Source organism: Stegodyphus dumicola, chromosome 7 (genome assembly GCF_044657685.1).
Source record: "Stegodyphus dumicola isolate Sdum_Otavi_A_Nest chromosome 7, ASM4465768v1".
In the NCBI taxonomy this organism is placed as follows: Eukaryota; Metazoa; Arthropoda; class Arachnida; order Araneae; family Eresidae; genus Stegodyphus; species Stegodyphus dumicola.
In genome coordinates, this window is record NC_140774.1 from 179890481 (window position 1) to 179916474 (window position 25994).

At 36.4% G+C, this 25994-nt stretch overlaps 1 protein-coding gene across 5 annotated transcripts in view; it reads left to right on the forward strand.

The window, feature by feature from the left end:
• The window catches only part of LOC118187711 (protein madd-4-like), a 557221-nt gene that overhangs the window by 459529 nt on the left and 71698 nt on the right, over window positions 1–25994 (forward strand). For all 5 annotated transcript variants that reach the window (XR_015042253.1, XR_015042254.1, XM_085821131.1 and 2 more), the window contains exons 10-11: window positions 1705–1835; window positions 16816–16977. Coding sequence is in view for 3 of the 5 variants with exons in the window: in XM_085821131.1 (XP_085677257.1) it covers window positions 1705–1835; window positions 16816–16977 (293 nt within the window). In the remaining 2 variants the exon portion in view is untranslated. The remainder of the gene's footprint in view (window positions 1–1704; window positions 1836–16815; window positions 16978–25994) is intronic.

Below are 25994 nucleotides of genomic sequence, written 5' to 3' on the forward strand. Positions count from 1 at the left end.
TGTGCTACTAGTTATACAACCAAACAGCGCAGTGGGGAAGGCGGTAATTATTTATCTTATTCCTGACGATGAAAGTGGAACAAGTCCCAATCGTCACATCCCGGTGGGGACGAATTATCGTCTGTCACATTTTCATTGGGCTGCACTGTAGAGCTGTAAGACGTTTTCTCAGATAGAAACGTGTAGCATCAGCTATACCTTCGCCTGCTGGATTACCAGCGAGGTGTGTGACCCCTTACATTACGATGGGACGTAATGGAGAAAATTTCGTACACCGAAAAGGGCAACTGAGAGGGAGGAAACCCAATTGCCAATCTAGGTGGCGGAAAATTATCATCCGCCAAATTTAGTCGGGCGCCACTGTACAATCTCTTAGGACTTTTGTAGCAGGAAACGAGAAAAGTCAGCTGTGCCCTCTTTAGGATTCGAACTTTTGATCGTCTTATTGCTAGCCGGACGTCATAACCAGTTACACCGTGAACGCACACAAGGGGAAAGCAATAAAATTTCGTTATAATTAGTTTTCTAGCAAATTTGGCTGTGACCTACAGTATTTTTCATGTAATTATAAACACCTCAAAAGCGTTGTTACTTTTTCTTATATTTTGTTATTCTTAACATGAATACAATTAAATTTTAATTTCAAATTTTTAAATCGTTAGTTATCCTTAATTTTCAAATATTTGTGATGCATAATAATAAGCTGAATGTATGGTTTCGGATGTGCATATATTCTTACGAATAATTCGCTGTATTATCGGAATTAACTGTGTGTATATATTCTGCAAAGCTAATAGTGAAATTTTCACGGTTAATGAATGTATATTTTTATTTACGTGTCCAATTCACTTTAAAGAATATTTAATATTGGTGAAGGCAAATCGAGCTCTAGGCATATATCTCAAGGGTTCGTTGCGGTAATCATTTTTAGATGATTTCGATGAGCTTACTAAATCCCAATGCTAATTATTCCCATTTCATACAAATTTTAAAAAGTAGAATTTTCATGTAAATTATGTAAATGATGATTGAAAATGTTAGGAAACCGATTGGCTTTAAACCAGAGAGCTGAAAACTTGTATGTAAAGTAGAGAAAATTTATAGACAGTGAACTTTCTAAAAATTTCATTCAAAGAAATTGCACAGATAAAATTTTTACAGAAGTTTTGATACTTTTAAATTTCTTAGAATGTGGCGCAGTAAATATCAGTGACTCGGAGAAAAGTATTGGAATCTGTATAAAATATTTAATCATTTTTTTTCTACCTTATGTGTGCGATGTAGACTAAAGTTTAAGAAAAATTGTTTATACGATTATATAAAAAGTTATACGAAGAGGACCAAATTAATAAACACAATAATATCCAGGAAAATCTGCAAAAAATGGACCACTCTAATTATTGTGACTCTCCATAAAAAGTGGACAGCTTTGAAACCTGGGATGTTTTTATCCACTGTAATGGTTTTAATAAAAGCGCACTAGAGTTAAACGCTTATGTATTTTAGTAGTCTAAAGTAGGTTTTCCTTGATGTTTGTATATGGGAAGGTGGGGTTTAGAACAATCGACAAGGATGTACGTGCAGTTGAAAGGTAGATAATATGAGAAATTACTTCACCGACATTGCTGGAGTTCAATAGCAAACTATTTATATAAGAATGCCTGTATGAAATCGTAAGTTCTCATTGAAGTTTTCTCTCTTCAGTTACGAAGTTGGAGAATGGGGTCCTTGCTCCGTTAGTTGTGGTCAAGGAATCCGGACCCGAGAGGTGGCCTGTAAAATACTTCTGGAGTTTTCAAAAACATGGGCATCACTTCAAGATTATGAATGTCCCGGTAAGTACAAAATTAATCACGTAATGTAGTTTCTTGTGGAAGCAGATATTAGAACAATTTAGTTGAGTGATATCTAATCACTGACAGTATTAAATATTAGACATTAAATATTAGGTTTCTGAAAAACTTTGGGGGCTCTTGGCAGCATGATACGAATGATTATTTTAAACAAAATAAAATGATGGTCATTACGAAAGATCCGTTCCTTTAGTGAAACATCTGATCCCTTACATATGCATTTAAACCGGCTTAAAAATGAAAGAAGTTAGTGACGCGCTTAGCTTGGCTTCTTTGACGAAGGTCTGGCCCTTGAAGCTGTTATTAACATTTACATTACAGCTATTAAAGGAAACCTTCCAGATATAGAATCCTTGTATTCGTTGGCTGAAATCTAGAGACTTCTTTCTTCTTCATATTTCGGGTATCATATGCTATAAAAGGGTAATTTTCATTTCCTGGAAGCGAGAGATAGAACCAAGTACCAGTGGAGCGGTAAATCAACACAGAATCGATCTTTCACACGTCAAATCTATAGTATCACTGAAGAAACTTGCGATCAATGCCAAGCATGAGAATTTAATCGGTCATGTGCATCATTAAAAACTTCATATGCAGTAGCTAAATTTCAGATTGATATGGAGTATATTTGTATTGTTAATTCGATTTTAAAGCCAATTCATAAAACACTGAGCCTGGATTTGAAATATAAAAAAGAAAGTCGAGCGAATAGGATTGACTTAAAGGCTTATTTAGAATCTATGTTTAAATATGCATTTAGCTTGAATGCGCCTTTGTGGTGGTGGGATGGTCTTGCTTATTATGATTACGGCTTGTCTTTGGCTTTTGAGGCCACTTTTCGAGGTTTAACCAGCTCTAATATGATTTAATCCTCCGGCTTTATTTTAAAGTTGCTGATTTATAAACATCGGTGGGAAGTCTGAGCCAACTTCGCGTTACATTAACTAGGAAGCTTTTGGCTGCTAAAAGTTTAAAAACTTGAATTAGACTGCTATTTTAAGTTTCATCTCGTCAATTTGGTGTGATTTATGTGAGCACGAGAATTGCCTTTATGTTCAAGCTCCAATTTAATAAAAAAGGTTTGTTTTAAAATATTTCTGAGACGCTGTCTTTACTTTCAGATTAAGCAATAATTCGCTCTAATACTGAACGGAGTCTGGATTTAGTTTATGCTACCAAAGTAAACCAAACTCTGTAATCTCTTTAATTTTTAAGATATCTCTCTACGCTGTCTCTCTTAAGTTTTAAGATAAATCATATAACGTATTGATTTTAACTAATATAAAAATATTTCTATTAAAGCAAAAAGGAAAAATGCCTGTAAAATATTTTTAATCCCTTCAGTGCTAATTTATATTCGGTAATTAGTTTCATAAAGGTTATATGTGGTTATATATATTGATAATTCTAAATATTAAGTTGTAAGAGAAAAAAGTACGAGTTGATAAGGTATAACTCTATACAGCTTGTAACTTGTAAACTAGGGTATAATTCTATATATCTGTATAACGAAAATGCTTTATTGAGAAACAGAAATCAGACTTTTATTAAATTTTGTAACTGGTGGTATTTTTATGTCCTGACAGAAACAAAGGGGGGGGGGGGAGAAAGAGCATGGAAGAAGACTTTCTTAGTTCAAAAATGCGCCCCTTATTTGTCAGGATAACACATGCCATGATATAATAATATTTAAAACACCTTAAATCTTCGAGTCGATAAACAACGCAGAATACGCACTGTCTAATGCATTTGTAACATTTAGAGGTAAAATAATTAAATAAATGAAAACATTTCTTACTTCATTTAACCTTTCTCGGACGGCTGCACGCATACGTGGCGGCACTCACTTAGGAAGATGAGTACGGTATATAGGGCCGGATTTAGATTTGATTTTGAGGCCCTAAACTGTATAATATTGTATAATTTTTGTGTTCTCCTAAGAACGTGGAGGCGGTGAGCTATAGCTTGTGCAGCTTATACGCAAATCGGACACTGACTGTATGTGTATAATGAAAGAAAAGCGCGCCAAGTATGCGTAATTCAGACAGAATTTCAGGAGAATATGTGTTAATTATAGTCGATGTTCCTTGCCCGCTGCATATGATCTACTTTTCCATTCCTTAATTTTTTAGTATGAACTGCTTACTTTATTTTATTTTATTTTGTCAGTCCGCTTTCTTTCCTTTTTAATGAAATTTGAGAGAATACATTTCTAAAATGCTGGCACTCTAAAATCCTTTATTCAAGTTTTGGCATTTATCAACATGTTCTATACTTTTCCCTTTTTAATGAATAAATCGTATTAAAAATAATCTTCCTCCCCCCCCCTCAAATCGTCCTCAAACGTTGGCCGCTACTAGGGCCAGAAGCGGTGGTCACTTTATTATGGAAGAACCTAATATGTGGCCACCTTTCCCTCCTAAGAGGGGACAGACAAATAGAAATATGTCTTTTCCGGGACTCGAACGCGGGCCGAATGGTATCGCAGTCGGCTCTCCTAACCATTATAACGTCTGGGAGGCTTAAAAATAATCTGAATTTAATTAAATATAAATGTATATTTTGAAAGAAAGGAGAAATGATTGTCTAGCAATGGCGAAAGGGGTGCAGGGGGCAAAAGAGGTCGAGAACCACTGATTTAGTTTAGACTCTCAAACCGTTTATTAAAACATGTGAAATAACTTCTCTACGTAACCTCTGAACAACTTTATGCTAATACCTGTTAGAGCACGCTGATATAAATGTATTACGTAAAATCCTTTAAATACGATTTTTCAGTGAAAAAGCAAAGGAATTCTATTTAAAACAAGTGACTTCTAAATTCTAAGTTACTGAATTTCTTTCTACATGGATTTATAACATTTGTAAAATGAAAATAAGTAATGTGGAAATATCAAAGTAATTTAAAAGAGGAGTTTTTAAAGAGGTGTTAATTTAAAAGAGGAGTAACGTTTTCCTTTGAACTCACCATTGTATTTCACGTAGTTATAATTTGTGTGAAGTTGCATAACGCATCTCCTTCTTTGCACTTTCATTGATTGGAATAAAACTGTTTCTGCTAAAAATGGTAGATACAATTAAAGTTATATAAAAAGAAATAGATGAACTTTTGTTTTGTCATATTTTCATATTTAAAATTCTACTTAATTCTTTGCGACGGTGACATCTATTTTAAAATTATTACAAAATAATAAGATCATATGAAATTTATAAAATTCTGAAAATGTCCAATTATATGTTCCCTTATGATTTTTACTTATTTCATCTGGTGCTTAAAATGATGGAACGACTGCTGGTCAGAATTAAAGGATAGAAACAAAATTATTGAAAAATTATTAAAAGCTATTTTTACAATAGCATTATTAAACATAAATTACTACGTCTGCCAGTTTATTAACCTCATAATATGGGATTGTTTGCCATTTATTTATGTTAAGCCATATAAATTGAATTTGAAGTGAAAGTTTTGGAAATTTAGAAATGATCGTCTCTGTTTTTGTGGTAGATGGTTCTTTAATACTGTGTGTGTCATCTCTGATACAAATGCAAACCTCACGTCTTAATTTCATATAATTTACCAAATTATTGATCGCGCTTTGTGGAGTTGCACGCTTCTTTTCTGATAATTCAATTTTCACATCCTGCAGAATCCAGGAAACCATTTAAGGCGCTGCAATTCGGTGGCCTAAAATATCTAGCACATCCCCTTTACTCGGGTTCAAATCTGTCGAGTAAGGCGCCCAATCCATTGGAGTGATACCTTCTGTTTCCAAGTATTCTGACACCAGAGATATTTGATGGGTACTGTTTTTATCATGTATAAGAAAACGATTTCGACCAACTTCGCTTTGAATAGCATTCCTTGAGGTTCCAAGGCCTCTTCCTCTCATCTATCTCAAGTTACGGAAGCTCCATGAAAGCTATGCAGTTCGATGCGGCCATTTTTTATGATTCCATGCCAAACCATGAAACCGTTTCCTTGGAAACGGTGTCTTTTCTGAATAAGAGAAGGCAAGCCGCATATCTCTCACTCCCTCCAGATCCGACATCAAAACACATCAAGAATGAGAGTTCGAGCTATATCTGGATTCAAACGTAATCAATACACGATCCCATTACGCTTGAACCTATTGAACGTGACAACGACACCAGCTTAAACGAGTCTCTTTGGAAGACGAAGTGAGTGGGCTCTTTTTCGCGTGATGTCCAGCCTTGTGAAGACTTCACAAGACTGATTCGAGTTCCTATGACAGTGTGAAGGTAACATAAATAATTTCATCTTCAGCTGTTGATTGAAATTTTTAATCTGTGATCGTATATTTCTGGATTATCCCTGAATTTCGATCAGAAGGGTAACAAATAAATTGGAGAAAATCGCAAACCACTTTAATACACCATGAAAATCGAAATATATATTAAGCCAGATGTAAAGAATACAATTCCGATTCCCCGCAAGTGATTTCTAAAATATTTTACCTGAATGCTTTTTTTTATAAACACAGTCAAAACGCATACCTTCCCGAAAAACTATGTATATTTTTCAAAGTTAAAATCTTACATCATAATATTCTCAAGATGCTTATTTTAAAGTTCACACGTAGATGTTGCTTACCTCCCCCCCTTTTTTATATTCATGCTGTCTGTAATGAAAGGAAATACTGTTGTCAAGCTTTTTGTTGGGAAGAAAACAAATTGTAATACAATTTATATCGTTATCCATTAGTTAAGTCATCTCAAATCATCATAATGCATTCGATAAACGATGGTGTGGCCTCTGGTATATTAGTGCACAGATCACGAAATCTCGTCTTCTTTGGTAGCTTCCAGTATGCGAAACTTCTAATATCTTAAATGCATTATTACTATGTCTTAAGGGTGCAAAGGTCCCTTTTATTGAACAGAAGAAAAGATAAAAAAGATAAAATTTTAACAGAAGGAACCCCTTGTGCTTACAGAATAGCCAGCATTTATAGGTTAAATAAAAAATAATCAAATTGACTGAACTAAGCAAACATAAGTTAGCCCAACCGCTACACATATAGAGAAATGCGAATACAGGCTCTGTCATAAGGTCAGCGTGACGAGCCTAATGGCGAGAGTAACGTAACGCCGCAGAACAGCTCTCAAGTGAATCAAATTAAGTTTCAAATTAAGTTAACTTTGCTTTGCTATTATAAAACAACATGTGCTCTGTAAGTTTTGTTTTAAATGCAGTTATATTGTAACTTTAAAATAAGTATAAATTATCATCTGCTACTTAATAATTTTGATTTCATACCAAATGGAACTTTTAAAGATGGCTATGTTGTGATCTTTCGTACGAAAACTATTAGTATCCGGTTATTAAAAGAGTTGTGAAAGCGATGATGTTTCTATAAATGATGAAAGCGATGATGTTCGATGTAAAGCCATGACAGGAAATATTGTCAACAAGAAAGTAAAAAAAAAAAGTCAAAGCTTGGCTTCAAGAGCAAAATTTATTCCAAATATATAGGAAAGAAAAAAAAACGGAATATTTCTAATGTTGCGAAACTAAAATCTTCAATGTTAAAAGAAAATTCCGCCGAATCAAAGGGATAGTTGCAAAATCATTTAAATGCTCAGTGTAAAAAAGTGATTAATGCTGATTTGAATCTCAAAAAGGCGAAACATTTGATGCGCATCGTCTTTCTCCACGACATACTGCCGAACGCAGAACGCGCTGCAGAATTCTTTATAAGAAACATTTATGCGGACAAAAATGGAAAAATGCTGTCACAGTAGGGTAATCTTGGGTGTACTTAAATGATTGAAATAAAAAGAGATCCATTTATTATTATCAAAGAGGAGAAAAAAATCTTAAAACATGGTTAAACAAAAGGATCTAAAGAAAGTTTTGCAAAAGGATTTATGATTGTTGCTGGTTTTCATATAACAGCAAATTAAAATTAAAGTGAGTGGAGATAAATGTTCAGATCAACTCGATATATTATTAGGAACATATTTTATACCCAAATTACAAATATGAAATACCTTCTCTTTAGCTACAGTGCCGTCAATCGATAGAAGTGCATCAAGACGACAGCAGCCATACGTCAAATTCCACTGTTAATTTCCTAGAAAAAAAAATGGAATAAGAAACAGATATCAAGGCCTTAATCCTTCACTTATATCCCTTCTAATCTTCTAATGTATCTTCCATACTCAAGGACCCCATTCCGGATATGAATTCCTGGGGTATTTATAGGATTCCTTGCCAGTGTGGTTTAATTTACATTGGCCAAACTAAGAGAGCCTTAAAATTTCGCGTCAAGGAACATGAGGCATATGTTAGAAAAAAGGAAACACAGAAGTCTTCCAAATTATCCAAAGCCAAAATTATTCAAAAAACATCTTCCATTGGAGAACTGGATTTTCTAGAGGCATTTCACATTCATAAAAATCTTTAAGTTCTAGTTAACGATCCTAATTCCAATCCAACTTTGCCTTCGGCCTTTAAAGAAATTATGTTTTAGTTCTGGTTTCATCAACAGATGGCGCCACTTGCTTATTCTTGTCCAGGCTTTCTTATCTTATCTAATCATTGTTTCCTATCTTGTTTATTTGCGGTTTTGCAGCTGAGGATGGTGGTTCGGTAAAACCATCGAAACTAGTCCTGTGAAAATTTAAAAATATAACGCTGATTTTTGTTGTTTGACTTCTGAATTAGTATTTATTCGGCGTGTTATTGTGTCTTAACAGTGAAAATCATTTAAAAAAAATGTGCGAACAGCCTTTGTAATCCTTCGGTATTAAGAGCGGTTTTTCGTATAACAAAAAATACTAGCTTTACGTAAACGTACTCGTTTTACGTAATACTCGCGTACGTAAAAAGCGAGTTAGGCATGCATTACTACTTTATTCCTGTGAGTAAACTTTCTAAAATGTAATAATTTTATCTATAAATAATTTTTCTTGAATTACTTATCTTCGATATTACCTGTAAGTACATCGTGTCAACAAGCGAGATTAGAGAAATTCGAATATATAACTTCCCTTTCTTAATTAAAAATGATTCTGTTTCATCGCTTTTTCCATCAACTTTTCTTTCCCGTATAATAATTCAAACAATAATTCAAATTCTGATCTAAAGCATAAATAAAGCTACGAAACATCAATGATGTATTCTCGAGTGGATAAACAAAGGGAGGCCTATATTCTCTATTCCATTCTTGCGTCGAAAAATTGATATTAGAAAACGCATTCAAATAATGTTAGTGGGGTACAAATTTAAAACACATTTCTAACTAAAACCGTTCGAGTGTTTTTAAGAAAAGGGGAAGGAAAAACATCTCAATTGCCTCAAACAACTATTTGAATAAGTCTTTTCAAATCCGCATGAAGATCTTTTCGATGCAAGTTTCTTGTTTTTTTGCTTTTCTTTCCTTTTTTTAATTTTTCTTCCAGCCAGCGAGGAGGAGTATTATGTATTTAATGCTTCAGCGATCACCGAGCACTTAATGCGGGTATGGTTTTCGAAAAGTTTATATATGAATCCACACTTGAAGAACAAAGCGGCGGTTGGTTCTGAAAGAAGAGTTTGAGTTGTAGAGTACCTATTCGACCGTAGAATAGTCATTCGCCGCCGCAAAGGGGTCTTTTGTGGTGCTGCAACGCCACAACTTCTGAGGATCGACGTTTGTGAACTCATAAAAGGAGAGGTTGCGTAATTGATCGCAATGGTAAAAACATCTGTCCTGTAACCGGTAAATAAAACCATTCGCCCGGAGGAGGTTTTGTCGTTTACATGTTGGATTTTCCTCCTCTGAAAATGTTTTTCTTCCGCGCGATTTTGCATTGGTTGCATTGATTTGGTTTTGTTTGGTTTGCTGGTTATAAGCAGAGTAAAATATAAAGTGCCCTTCACAAAGTAGTTGGACGAATATTTTGTTGTAATTCATTCAGCCGTATAACTGGGAAAGAAAAAAAAAAGAAAGAACGGTAAGTCATAACGATGTGAATCTGAGCGCAGAGTCTAGATCGAAAGCAAAGAATTCGATTTGATTCTTTGCTTATGCAACTTAACATCACCGTAAACATAATGAGTAGTTCATATAATAGACTACCTTAAAAAGAACCTATTGCTTTGAGGTAGCATTCAGATCGAATTATAAAAATGTTCTACATTTTTCTGAATAGCATAATTTTAGTTTATTTAGAAAGCAAATGAAGAAGTTGTCAAATAATTGCAACATGACACATAAGCGCAATTATATCCTGATTTATAACCAGAAATAATGCAAACTAGCTACTGAATCAAAAAGGAGACCGCTATGAGAGAGCATGAGAGCGTGAGTTTTAGGAACAACTGTAGGTATATTTTAAAGACGAACAAAGAGCAGTTGTGTTTACAGCAGCTGATCAGTACTTTGATAACGAGGCAGGTTATACAAATCGAACAAAAGTTTAATAACATTGCAAAAGCATAAAATGAGGCATATTATACTGTTACGAATTTTGTATGTATGTAAACAATTTTGATGAAATTGTGATATTTTTGGTGTAATATAATATGAAGCGCTTGTAAGAAACGAAGCTGTACCGGAAAAATAAATATAAAGGGGCAAGTCTATTTTAATATTGATTGGCTATCTCGCTAAACTGGCGATGGTTTTGCGGCTACCATCTGTCTCCAAATTTGGCGAAAAATCGCCAAAAGTCGCCAATTGATCAAAGATCATTCAGCGACATTTTGGTCCTGTCCTTTTATAACTGTAATTCGTATTTTATTGAATAACTGTTATCGGTCCCAATATGTAACTGTAACCGTATCCGTACTGTAGCCCTGCATTAATTGCGAGAAGTGAAAGGTACTAGAGATTTCTCGGCGGTTGCGATAAAATTATGTAAATCCGGACAGAGCATCAGTTTCTCAGTTGTTACTTTAGAGTTCGGATTGTCGAGATATCGGTGAAAGTTTCGCCTTTTAGATGCGCTTTGCTCTGCGTTGTGTCTAATGTTCTTAGTAGTTTGAAGTGAGCTACTGATTTGCACTGTGTGATACCGAAAAGAGCTGTACGAGTACTTTGATTGCGCTGTGTGATACCGAGAAGAGTACTTTTGTGGACGAGTACTTTTGTGGAAAATTCCAGAACTCGAAAGCGCTTCTTTTAGTAAAATATATTTTATCATGCTCTCATCGGTTATGTGTGCGCTCAAACCATTACGAACCAGTACACATGCAACAATACTTTCTTATAATGACATTATTAAATAATCCAATTCCCGAAATGTCGTAATGCGTAGAAATCCACGATGTAATTGATTCAAAATTACTGGAATATTTGTACTCGTATTTTGACCATTGTGAGCTAATAATGTTTAAATGTCTAAGCTTGAAGGAGTATGCACTAGTTCTTGGGAAATATATAAGGGTTGCCCAAATGAAAAGTGGACACGTGCGATAACGTCGGAATGAATGCATCGATAGCAGCGCCACTGCACAAGTATATAAAGGGCGGTATGATGTATGTTGAATTTGTGTAGTTTTATAATAGTATTGAACTTATGTTGTTGTTGTATAGCATTTTGAACCATGTTTTGCATTTGTCGTTTCTCTGAATTGTGGAGAATCCGTCCGGATTTTCTTCATCTTGTCACCTGCTAGATGCCTTTGGTCTTTTTCCTTTTGTACCCCTCACATTTTTCCTTTCTCCGTTTTCTCATCCGAGATGTTTTCCATTTCCTGAATTCATTATGTCATGTGGACTTAATTTAAGGAACCGGCAACGTTGAACCTGCAATAGCTCGGTAATATAGAACTGTCTAAGTGTAATGCATGTGTGAGCGTAATGCGGACATCTATCGAAGAATGGTGACAGTGTATGGCAACCACTGTTTAGGTCGTATGATTGTAAACAAATGGTGTAAAAGTTTCCGTGAAGGGCGGCAAACCACATCGGATCTGCCGAGACCGGGCCAAGCAAACAAATTGATCACCAATGATTACATTGCCTTCGTTAATGAAATGATCTAAGCTAATCGAAGGATTAAGATCCGTGAAATCAGTCACGAACTCAACCTGAGTAAAGGAACGTTAACACCATTATCTACAAACTTCCGGGGTACAGCAAAGTGTGTGCGGCATGGGTACCAAAACACCTGACCCTTGATCATCAGAAACGACGAATGGGCTTCTGTCTCCAGCACTTGATCCGTTATGAGAAGAATCCTGCATTTCTGGATCGTATCGTTGCGGGCGACGAGACCTGGTGCCACCATTACACACCCGTTTCTCGAATCCAAGAAAACGAGTGTGCAATGGAAACACAGCTCATCTCCTCCACCGCGGAAATCGAAAGCAACGATAACTGCACGGAAAGTGATGCTTTCATTTTTCTTCGATTGTCGTGGACCATTTTTAATCGAATTACTGCCCCAAGGGAGCACTATCAATTCCGCACAATATTGCAGTACTCTGACGAAACTGCGACAAGCAATAAAAAACAAACCGCCGGGCCCTCTCACACAAGGAGTGATCCTTCTGCATGACAATGCCCTGCCACACATCTCCCAGCAAATCCAGAGGACCTTAAACACATTCCGTTGGGAGGTTTTTGCCCCCCCCCGTACGTTCCGGGCATGTGAAACTGTGACTTTCACATCTTTGGGCCACTTTAGAGAGCCGTACAGGGAAAACGTTTCTATTCGGACGATGGAGTGAGGGAAGCCGTACAGGACTTCCTTAGGAATCAGCCCCAATCTTTCTACAGCAAAGGCATCGAGCTGCTGCCGCAACGTTGGGACCTGTGTTTCAACGCCCATGGCGATTTCTTTTGATTTACAATAAAGGTATTATTTTTCTTCATCTTGTCTACTTTTCATTTGGGCAACCCTTATATATATATGCGTGTATACTGTGGCATAAAAATGTTCTGCCAAAACTTAGAACGCTGTATCAACATCAGAATGTGTGAGTGAAAATCAAAACCGAAAGCTATTGAAAAGTTGGAACTGTTGAATGTGTTAGAATATGGTGAGAAATTTTTAGCCAGTTTCGCTTTAAATAAATTGTATAGTCGTTGACTTAATTTTAAATTTGAATGTGGCAAGTGCCGTCCAGCCCGTATAGTGGTTAATGAAATTAACTACAGTACTTATGTGCCTGGGTTCGAATCCCAGACATGGCATGTTTGCCCACATATAATTTCCGTGCGGCATGGAGGGCACTCAAAATACACGGCAAGCCGAAAATCCTCTCAACTTTTGTGGTGGGGGAAAAGGCGTAGGAGACTCTTCGACCGCCCGCTGGGGTGTTGTAGAATTATCAACAATTATCAACAACAATAAGTGCCGTTAAGTCTGTTTTTTTACCATAGCAGCCATATTTGTTTACATTTGAAACTTAGCAGAATAGTGGATTTGTTGCCAATCCAGAGAAACTAAGCTCCGAATCAACAAAGATAACGTCTTCTTTTATTATTGCGAATTAAATCATGCTTAATTCATTCTGGAAATTATCATTTAAGTTATTAAATTATCCCATATATTGACTCAGTATAGTTGCTCATCGGGGAGTCGTGTTCTTTTCTCATTCATTTTCAACTATAAAAAAAAAAAAGCTATTCACATATAAATGTATTTCCCCTAAAATAGATTATTCTTAGTAATAGATTTTCTGGGGCGTTTTCCAAGTTTGTTTTTAATGGAAATGAAAAATGTAAACTCGGGTTTAAACTGACTAAAATATTTAAAGCGCCATAATTGAAATTTCTTCAAGGGCCACATAAAGTTGCTTCGGGGGCCGCCAGTTTGAGATCAGTGCTTGATATCCTCTTACTTCCTATTCCACTAATATAGTTTCTTTCCGTTCTTCCTCTACTGTTGAGCAAGTTTAGTCATCTTTCTTTCCTCCTATGTTGATCTCGGACAGTTAATCTTAAGGCAAGTCCTCCATCCCTGCTAGATGTCTTACCATTAATTTACCTCTTATCCTCAACTATGCATATTTGCTTTGCCTTCCGAGAAGAGACCAGAGGGACATGCCACGAGTGTGTAGTTATGCAATAATGGAGCTCTGGGCCGAAAAGCTAACTAAATCCAGTCGGTAGCTGGTCCATGATCGGTGGGAAAGGTAATGTATAATATTTAAAGAATTGATGGGCTAAATTGAAAATAATTTTTAAATTGGAAAATTAATTCCTTGTTTCCGTGATGTGTTTCTCAAATATAACTGGCATTTTTCGTATAAATAATAATTGTTGTAATCCTGAAAAATCATAAAATAGATCATAAGATTTCCTAATTTAGTACAATTTTGTGTGCTAGAGGAAACTTAGTTGTATGCAATCCTTGTTAAGTCTTAACCTAGAAACTTCATAGACCTGTTAACTTCATAGACCATTTTGTAAGTTGGCAAATGTTCGTCCATACCATAGCCTTTTTCTGGCTACAATGTAAAAGTAAAAATCGGCTTTAAAATACTTTACTTCGTTAGACTGTTCGTAGACTACGAAAACTTAAAATGCAGAACTCAAAGGTCCGCTGCACAAATCTCAAAAATACATAAAATTAAAATTGAAAATTCTTAAGTATTAAAATCAAACACTACAAATAAAAGGGATACCATAATAAAATCTGTTTCACCGTCTGTGTTCTCCTAAGCTGTACTAATTCAAATAGATTTCCTTACCTACAGATGCTGACTCAAAGTATCAAGCTTGCTACTATCTTCTTATACTCCATAGCAAAACTTTTCGTTAGGATAGCAGGGTGTATATTTTTTTGGTAGCTAGAGTTTTGAAACCAGTGGTTTTGAATCTTTTTTTGGTTCTTGACACAGCATATTCAGCAAATATTATATTCAATACCTTTCCTTATTTTTCTGTAACATGTTTATTTTTCTCTCTTCACACTAACAAATATCTCAGCACTCTAATATGCTGCAGTAAAACTCGCTGAGAACTACTGCTTTCTAAATGATTTGCATCAACCATCACCGCATCTTCTTAAATGGGCTATAGAATGTCTTATTTTGGCAGGTTACGTTAAAATGAGAAGCAAAGGAATGGAGAGCAGGAACGAAAAAATTTTAATTAAATTCAAATTTATATTGTAGCCATTTTGGGGGCACTATTCTATCTACGTTTTGTATATTTTGGTGCACCTATACTTTATTATGTACATTTTGTAAATGGTGGCATCTAAAACAATCTTGATATTCTACAAAATATTTCATCCATTTTTTACAGGAAGCTGATCACTTTTAATTAATATTAAAAGTCTAGAAATATAATAATAGGTACAGAGTCAGTTAGAAACATGTGGGCACATTTTAACAGGGGGTATCTGCGCACTGGTTTCGAAGTCGAATTGAAGAGGTTTCCTCAACACATGTCGGTATTCTTATGACTGTTATATGTGACGTATGATAATGAATCAAACTGTCCTTAGGGGACATTTGGAGGACGTCGTGTAGCGCAAGAAATCGGTTATGCTGGAGATCTTTCATTAAGAAATTTGCTTCATACGTGTATCATTCGAACGTCATTAATATTTTTTCATTGCTCTGATCAGTTGGCCCTGAAAAAAACATTCGGTGTTGCCATTCGAAAATTTCGAAATGTTTTCACTTGACGTCCTGGCATTAGAAAGGTTTTTAATTAGAAATAAACATCAGTATCCAAAGTTTCAGAAAATTATGCAACGACTCTCTTCCTACGGTCTAGATCTCTGTCAAGTGTAAGTCCATATATTGCTTAGTGAACTTTTACATGCTGTGATTATGTAAGAAATGGCTTCTCTCGCAAACTTTATAAACTGCAATAAACCAATATATCTGAAATAACCCATGGACACCCACCTCTTTAGCATTATTATTACAATTTATTTTAACTTTCTGTTGCCAGTACTAGTTATAATTATCTCATCATGTTTATCTGTTTATTAATTATGTTTATCTCCTATTTTTGTTGCACCAAATCAGATGTTCAATTTATCTTGTGAATCTCAAATTGTATTCCCACTATTTTGTAATCTACTTATGCCCTATATCATTATTTTTAATAAATACGGGTGCGGGGCGTACTGTGGGATTGCACGATGCACATAACAGGCAAACTCTAGACCTTTTGGAAAGCTTCAGTCTATGCAATTCTTATAAAACTTGCAATTCGCCCCCTTTTTATTAAAGAGTAGTATGGGAAGGCATTACCAGTTGACGTATGGTACATCGCTGGTGTCCCCCCATACTTTTACCTTTAACTTTTACCTGTAACCACGAGAAATTTACTGCTTTAAATCATCACAATCTCGAGCGCATATCTTCAAATAACAATAAATGAAATTTCATTTCGATTAATTGAGGGAAAGGCCGCTAGGGATTCATACATCGGGAAAGCCTTTCTATGACCACCCTGTATTAAAAATTCTAGATGTATTTTAAGAGTTAAATGACTTTCTTTCCCTTTAATTACTAACACAACATCTGAATAACTTACTTTATTGATTTTACATATCATGCTAAAGGTTATAGAAATTCATGAACTGCTGTGAGTGAACTTAAAGTTAACTGGCAGACTGGGTGAATACATTATTAAATATTATTATTGACGAAATCTTCTTCACGTGTGGGTATTTTACTGTTTCATTTTGGTGCTCCACTGAAAAGGGAGATTCAGAGAAATAAGATAATAATCCAATTAGATCTAGACACTTCCTTCCACCTCGCTACGAAAACGGAAATAATATTACTTTCTAAATGTGATGCCATTCTAATATGAGTAATTTAGAATGAGAATCTTGATAGTACTTCGAAGAACAACAATTTATAAATATATCTTTTTATTAGATAGGCAATGAAATTTTTTCAAAAAGGCTGTATAATTGAGATCAAAGTATTGAGAACATTATTAAAAATAGGTATAAGATTTCACGTCCTTATGAATGGCAATAAACTGCAAAGAATTTACGCATTTAATTACATAAAATATCATTTTTATTTCAGGAATGAAACCACCTACTGTTGAGAGCTGCTATCCACGGCCATGTTCTTTCGATTTGAACAAGCCAGAAGATAGGAAAAAACCGAAAGTGCATGTTGGCATTGAAGTTACTTATTCCTGGAGATCCAATGGTTTCACACCGTGTAGTGCTTCTTGTCTTGGAGGTAAGTACATTAAGAAATTTGTTTAATTATTTTTAAGGTCTCTGTATGCGTATATTTGTATGTGTGTTTGCGCGTTATAAAACAAACTCAGCAATTTTGATGACATAGAACAGAGGATGGTGAATCCGTAATGAATAGCAAGAATTTTAATTGCATAGCATGTTGACGCATAATGAACAGGAAAACAGGCAACCGAGGCAGATAAGATCTTCATTTTATTTAGTAAACATGTTACGGCCACAAATGTCTTGGCACATTACTTGTGCCTATTTCAAAACGTTACAATTTTGATAGCTTTGCAATAAGAAGACAGCAGCAAACAGTAGTCAACTAGGCCGAAGTGTATGTTCTCACGATGAAATCTTATTTCGGAGAGAGTTAGTTTTGTTTTGCAATGCGTCTGATTGGATACTTAATACTGGCGTAAAATTATTATTAACTGTTTGAGTTTTAGTTCCATTTGCGCCACCAGCGTTATCTAAGAGTCATATGACACGGATTAGCTTCGAAATGACGCAGTATAGAAAATAATAACCACTTTAAGATTTTAGAGTAGAGAGGGGAAATACCAAATTAAAACTAAGCATTAAGGACAATTGCTTATTTAAATTATAATTTATTGTTATATTTTTATCTTACATATATACATTGTTTTTCAGCAAATCGGTTACAAACTTTCAGAAGAGATAGTGTACACCTGGGCAATGGGAAAAAACACATAGCAGTGCATGTTCGGAAACGCGTTCCTGATGCGGTGGTGAGGACGCAGAACACAAGAAAGGAAGGACACGAACAGGGGGAGAATAAAGTTTATTAGGTATGTTTAGTGCAACGGAATCAAGAAATGGAACAGAAACAGAGAAACTCTGTTGAAAAGTTTACAAACTTTCTCTCCTGAAAATTTGTAACCTATCGTCGTCAATGTTCAAAATTACGACCTGGACCTGTGATACAGGAACCGCGCGTAATGCATTTTCCATTCGTAATGCAGATCTTCCATACGCTGGAGATGTAAGGCCCAGATCGCGGTTCGGGGTCGTAATTTCGAAAACCTTCATTAATGACAATCGTTGTCTGTCTGTGTTCTTATTTGTTGCTTTCTGCTGTACTAAACATAATAAAACATTGTAGAGACATTAGGTATTTTTTGGAAAAGCTGGAGAGATGAAAAATGAGCAATCGCCTTCGCAGGGAATCGAACCACGGACCTCTGGAATACCGGCCCAGCGTGCAGAATTACTACACCACGAAGGCACGCTAAGAAGGCGGGAGAAATACCTTATAACATGTTTTGTCATACTGTTCGTATTCTTTTTATGTGTTTTATGTCGTCATTCCCGCGGCATGCATTACTATGTGACCATGAATTGCTGTGCGACCGGCCATGCATTGTCCGACCATGCATTGGCTATGTGATTTTCGATCGTCTAGGCGTACTCTTTCTCTCCTGAAAGTTTGTAACCGATTTACTGAAAGACCCTGTATATATACATATATTAATATATGAGACGAATGAAAATTCAACTGAAAAACTGAATTTATGTTATTTAAGGTACGAACCAGTTTGGAAGTAAGTATTCTTTACTCGGTTGGTAAAAATTATGAGAAATAGGAAACCTAATTAACGTTTTATTATAACTATTGAACAACACTATTATTATGCGTGTATATAATCAAAAGAATGAAAACAAAGTAAAAAACAGCAATAAGTAGTGTTAATAATGCAAAATAAATTCTTAAAATGCTTTAAAATATAATAAAAATATAGAAAACAATAAATTTTTGTTTGAAAAATCTTGAAATGTTAAAAGCTAATTTTAGTAAATTTGCCAACAATTTTATGCCGGAATACCGGTTGAAGGTTTCTGGTTCGGCAAATATTGGGCAACGTGCATTAAAGGTCCCTAAACCTTTATGATAGGGAAGAGTGCGTTATAAGAATGTTGCTGAGTTATTTATTTCAGTTTTCTGTGCCTTTGCAGCGGATGGGAAACAACTATGTGGCAAATTCAGTTAATGGGTCTGGATTGGAAGACAGAGAATAAATGCTGTAAGCGTATATAATGTAGATAACAGATAAACGAACCATAGATGTGTAAACCAATGTATGTGTAAGTAGTCATGGAATTAACTTTATTGAAAAGAAAAATAGATATTAAGTATATTAAATAATTAGAAAAAATGGAATTCAGAATACTAAAATAACAAGCGGTAAGAGACGTTAGCATAGGACAAACCTAAGAAGCTAGAGTAGTTGCAAGGCTCCATTCAGACGGTTGTATAAATGTCTTAGAAGCATAATCATAAGGCAGAAGATGCCTAAGTTTTTTTCGCACCTGCCAGACAGGGTCTAAGACGTAGCCAATTAGAGAAACCGAATTTGCGCCATCATGCGTGCATAATCATAAGGCAGAAGATGCCCGAGTTTCTTTCGCACCTGCCAGACAGGGTCTAAGACGTAGCCAATTAAAGAAGCCGAATTTGCGCATGCGTGGATGTGTCCGCACCTTTCCCGCTCTGTTTTCAAGTTCAGTAGGTCTCACCCGTTTGCTCTGATTGGTCAACTCTTGTACCAAGTTGGCATAGAGTTGAAAACTTCGAACTTTATGCAAAAACCCGTAAACCAGTATTTGTTACGTAACAAGGTCTGGTTACCTAGCAACGAAGCTCGGTTTAAACCAGTTGTGACATTTATACCACCGGGAACATTATACACTGACTACCAATGAGTATTTGGACACCTTTGATAGAAAAGAAAAACTAACTTTATTCAAAATCAATAGTTGGTAGAGCCTCCACGAGAGGTAATTACAGCGTGGACCCTCCGAGGCATACTTTGCACAGGTCTTTGTATGACAGCTAGTTGTATTTTCTTCCACTCGGCTTGGAGAAGACATAGAAGTGCCTTCACCGATTTTGCACAGGTAGTACACCCCCGAATTCGGCGATGCAACTCGTCCCAGAGGTTCACCAAGCTTTGGTTAACGCCGAAACATGACAACGGGCATTGTCGTCGTGAAAGTAACAGGGGTCCAACCCGTAAAACTGCCACAACGTAGGAAGCACATTGCCATCCAAAATAGATTATATATTATCCAAAATAGGCATCAGATTTGAGATTACCATGAATGGGGACCAAGGTTCTCTCAGCCCATACCAGGAGAAACACCCCCAGACCATAATTCCACCTTCGCCGAACTTGACTGTTGGCACAATGCATTCTGGCAGGAGACGTTCTCCAGGTAGACGCCAGACCCAGACCCTGCCATCCGAACGGTGAAGGGTGAACCTTGATTCGTCACTCCAAAGAACCCGTTTCCACTGATCTATGGTCCAATTTCGATGTGCTTTGCACCACATTAACCGAGCAGCGCGGTTGGACTTTGTGACCAAAGGCTTATGGGCAGCAGCACGGCCACGAAACCCAAGCAGATGTGCTTCCTTACGGATGGTATTCATTGAAACAATACTCCCGGATGCCTGTTGAAACTCCTTGCGGATGAGGGCCATCGGTAGGATGCGGTTCTTCCGAATTTCTCTGGACAGCACTCGTCGGTCTCTATCTCCCAGTTTCGTTCGTCTGCCGACTCGGGGCACATTCCGACAATCACCACTCACCTTCCACTTCTTAATCACATAGGCCACTATCGATTTTGGGTACTTCAGATCGCCAGATATGTCCCTTAAGGATCGGCCACATTTGTGATACCCGATAATTATACCTTTCTCGAAATCAGAGAGCTTCGAACTGCGAGGTATCTTGCATGCAACTAAAGCCGATGCTGTTTCCTACACGATACATACCGGCGGAGCCCGTGACGTTCCTTAGGACCGCAGATATTGTAATTTGCATAGGTGTATTGGTAGTCAGTGTAGAATATACAGAGTATACGGAGATGTCCGAAATTAATGAATTTATTGCATTACAGTTTACATAACTGGACAGAAGAGCTGACAAAATTTATTAGATCTCTATGTGAGTGCTATGTCTATTCAAACTTTTAAAATTTGTACTACATAAATAAGAATGGGAAATGTATGTTCGAATGTATATACCTGGAGGGGCAACATTTTGCATTCATTTAAATCTTTTGTGTAAAAATTGTACCACCCAAAGTAATGTTATGTACCAAAGAATGAGAAATTCTGTTATGGGCGATACTCTGTCTTCATTCCACACTTTCGCAAGTAACGATGATATGATCTTGCTCTACCATCTCTGCAATTCGGGCACGTAATCCTAAAGAGGTGAAGTTCGCTTCCCTCCAGTCTTTCCGGCTAACAAATCTTTTCAATTTCTTCTTTTCAGCGATCTAAACCAGAATACTGTGAATATATTTATTTCAGAGATATATCTCATTCTTTTTTCTTATTTTTTTCCTGATAACGCTGTACTACGAGCGTTATATTTAGGTTTCATGTAGGATGTACGAATACTGCGTGCTACCAAACATATGTAGGCAAAAATATTTGCAACATTACTGCAATTAATGTTGAAAACTAATTAGAATCTCTCTGTTAATTACAAATAGCTAACTAGGCTATAATTTTGAGATCTAGTTTAATTACCTTACGTTCTTTGTAGAGGAAGGATTAATTAAAAGTCTTTCACTCAGATATTTGTGTAATTAAAACTCGTAAATAAAAAGCTTTAGCGTGTGTGTCTCAGTGAGAATAAATGAAGATACAGTCTTGAATGCAAATATTTGTGTTTCAAATGACCAGAAGTCATTTGATAGCAAATTACTTTGTGTTTTGAATTTGTTTTATTATTAAATACTTTTTTGTAACTAATAATTGTTTTATATTGTGAATTTAGAATTTATGGTATGCACGGATTTTTTTCAAATGCTATATCATAAAATTTCATTTTACTTCTCTAGCTGAGTAGCTGCCTTTTATTTAGGTATATACTGCATTTTAGCTTACTAATTTTGTAATTTTAGATGTCATATGTAACATTACAAAATCCATTTTTATATTACGTGTTTTAATTATATTATGTGTGATCAGCCAAGACATATACGTTTTTAGTGTTTTGCGGTTGCGTTATCGGTATCTCAAGACATGTATTTGCTAAATTTTCTAAAGAAATTGCTTACCACTTTTTATGTTTTTGGGATTTTTGCAAGTGTGAAATGCTTTGGGCGCTCTTATTTTACTGCTTGTGTTGAATCACATAAACGTTTCCTCTATTTTTTAACTGCAAATTAGAGGTAACAAGATTTCGTTTCATTTTAGAATTTTCAGTTAAAGTAATTATTCCGAGGTTCAGTAGGCTTCTTCCGCTTTGGAACATATGAGTTGCGCACTCGGAGCAAAATCCACTTTTCGATTTTTTTTATCAATTGAAAATAGATCAAAGGGATGTGGAAAATTAATTCTATGCAGCGTAATCATTCAGAAATATGATGGTGGCTGTTACATTTATTTTTACTGAACGTTGGACTTGAATAACTCAGCAGTGACAATGGATTATCAGGAAGGAATAGTCAAAAAGACCCGCCGCCATATCCTCTGATGTTTATATTAGAATTTAGAAAAAAAATCTAAGTATAACCATAAGCTATTTTATCATTTCATTTGTTACATGCACTACAGTCACACTGTGCATTTCAAATATGGTAATTTTTCCCCATACATTTAAGATTCCATAGATAATAATTTTCTTCCCACACTTGAAATCCGCTTCAGCATTGTGTACTATGATATATTGTAAAATAAACAATTTCCCAGTTTTTATTTACTTTCAGTTTTGTAAGAGGATTGTTCCACACAGTAGTGAATAAAACTTCAAATTATTTAGCTAATTTTCACTAAGACTTCTCGGAAAAGTTTCCACAGATTACATCAGCTTGTCGAGGTTGTCGTCTGCAATGCGTAACAACTTCGGTTTTCTGATTACTAGATACAAAATTCTCAAATTAATTTGAAATCTTTCTCATGTACATTTTCAATAAAAGCTGTACCTTTATTTTGAGCTGCTTCTGGAACCAGATTCTGTAATTAGAGTTCACAAAGCTGAGAATGTTACAATTCTTTTTTCTCCAAAAAGGCTGTATGTTTTCGCATCTTGCAATGCGTAACTGGAATGTGCACTGAGCTCGTTGATGACCATCAAAAGGTTAATAAAGCACGTCACCTGAGGTGAAAGAATCGTGCATCCACGGCAAATGAAACGCTATCATACTTGACTTAGAAAGCTTTTATAATGACAAAAAATTCGAACTCGAAAAGGGTAGTGCCGCAAAAAATGTTTTGACAACTCAGTATTTGTGTTAAGAATTATGACTGCCTTTCGTTGGCACTATTGTGGTATAGTGGTTAGCATATCCATCTAGTAAGGAGAATGTCCAATCTTCAGGTCCCGGTCGTAGATATCGTGGCGTTGATCAAACGTAAAGTTCTCAATAAATGGCAGATGCATTAAAGCGGTCAAACAAGCTACAAGTTGAGAAGTGTTAAGCACCCATTATAGAGTGCTTAATAGAAGGAAAAAGTACTTTTAACTTGTTTGAGACTCCGTCATTGTCTACTGACTCATAAGCATCTTCTGAAAGGCGACAGAGGTCCAGTTTGTTTAAATTGCAATGGAATTCTGACTATCCCCCATATTTTACTGGAATGTAAATCTTTTAAATATTTTCGTCTAAAGCAGTTTAATTGTTTTAGTCTGGATTGTGAAAACTTAATGTAACCTCATTTTAATTGCTCCAGTTTTTAAAAGATATTGCTTTTTACCATAAATTGTAGTCAGCTTTTACTATCAGTTTTATCAAGCCTAAATTGTATTGTAGCTGCATACTGTATTGTAGCTGCATACTGCATACTGCATACTGTATTGTATTGTAGCTGCATAAGCCTAAATTGTATTGTAGCTGCAGTATTTTAATATACACTGGTGTGCAAAAATTAAGGACGAAGTCGAAAAATTAGCATATCAGCTGAACGAAGAGGCAGAGCGGACAGAAAGATCAATCAGGAGATTAAGTAAGGTGATGTACGGTAGCACTTGCGCAGATATGCAGGTAGACGTAATGGGGGAGTGTCTGAGTAGTATAAAGCATGTTGTCGGTGTAAGATCAGTATTTCTGGCAAAGAGATTGCACGCCGTATAGCAGTTAAAATAACACCGAGTTGCTGCCTCAGCGAGAAGTGGCGAATAATCAATCTGTTAGACGACATCTGGATGCTTTTACCCAAGGTCGAATCATTGGGAAGTTGGAGGAAGGCCGCAGTGTGACAAGTGTGGCTGCAGAGTTCGGAATTGCTCACAGCATCGTTTCACGACTTTGGAGACAACTTCAAACTACAGGAACAGCTATCCGGGGATTTAGTAGTGGTCGTCCACGAGGAACCACACCCGCAGATGACCGGTATATTGCCTAACAGGCGGCAGACAGCGGGAGAAATCGCTAGACACACGACACAGGCGACTGGACGACCGATATCGCGTTTTACCGTGGCCAGAAGACTGCACGGTGGTGGTCTGTTTGCACGACGCCCTGTACGGTGTGTACCTCTAACGCCTGCCCATCGGAGAAGGCGTTCTCTGTGGTGCCGAGAACACTGGAATTGGAGAGACAATGAATGGGAACGAGTACTCTTTACAGATGAGAGCAGATTCAGTCTGAGTAGCGACTCTCATCGCATACTCATCTGGAGAGAGCGAGGAAGCCGCAATCATCCCTCGAACATTATTGAAAGGACAGGTATGGAGGTGGCGGTTTTCTCGTTTGGAGAGGCATCATGCTTGGTAGTCGTACAGACCTTCACATCTTCGACGCAGGCTCAGTCAAAGGGACCGGTTATTGTAACGAGATTCTTCTTCCATATGTGCGTCTTTTTAGAGGCGCTATGGGTCCGCAGTTCCTTTTCATGGACGACAATGCACCATGTCATCGCACAGTAGCTGCCGAACAGCTCTTAGAGAGTGGGATATTGAACGTATGGATTGGCCGGCACGATCTCCGGATCTCAATCCCATCGAGCATGTATGGGATTTTCTAGGCAGACGCTTGGCAGCTCGTACCTTACCACCAGTAACGATTCCGGAGCTTCGATTGGCGCTGCAAGACGAATGGGCAGCAATGCCTCAACAACTCATTGACACCCTCATTCTCAGCATGGGCAGACGCTGTGAAACCTGCCTAGCAGTCAGGGGAGATCATATCCCCTATTAAAGACCGGATGTTTCTTGCTGGACACCCATCACAGGGATGTTTCGGCCTTCAGTCTCATTGCGCTCCATGCTACTTTTTCAATAAAGCTTCTTTTTATCCCTCTGATTTCTCTTTTAGTAAGTGTTGCTTACATTACTCATGTCCTTACGTATTGGGGATCTTACGGTATTAAACGTGTTGATTTGGAAAGCTTTTGTACAAAGTTATATTGAAAAAACCGTCTCGTCCTTAATTTTTGCACACCAGTGTATATTTTAATCTAAGCGAACGACTCACGTTCTACGACTAATTCTACGTTGCTCTTATCTTTCATGGTTTTAATCACTATTGGTAGTATTCGTTTTCCCCAGCTCTGTTAATGTTTCGATTTTCTTTTTCTGATTCGTAGCACAATGATGACTGCAGTGAAGATTGCTTCATTATTGCTTAGTTTCTATTTTACATGTCACCTTCTAGGTTTTCTAATAATTTCATTCTTGATTTTCCATTGCTTCTTGGAATACTGAATTCCTGGAAATTGTCGACTTTTAACTTTTTCGCTTGAACCCATTGGTTTGGCGAAGATAACCTCGACATAATAGGTTTTGCGCCAGAAATTTCAGTAAAAACAAACTAGTAATAATTATAACCCTTAGTTTTATTCCTGGGAAAGATGCACTGTATGTTTTAAATATTTTCTCCAAAATGTCAAATATTCTCTACAATGGCATACGAATCCAAATTTCATGAATGGTAGGTAATCTGCACTTGAGTTTGGCTAACTGGTTCTATGTCTTTTCCTAACTTTTCTTTGTATAAGGAAATGTGAGGTACTATAGCATGCCTTTTATTCTT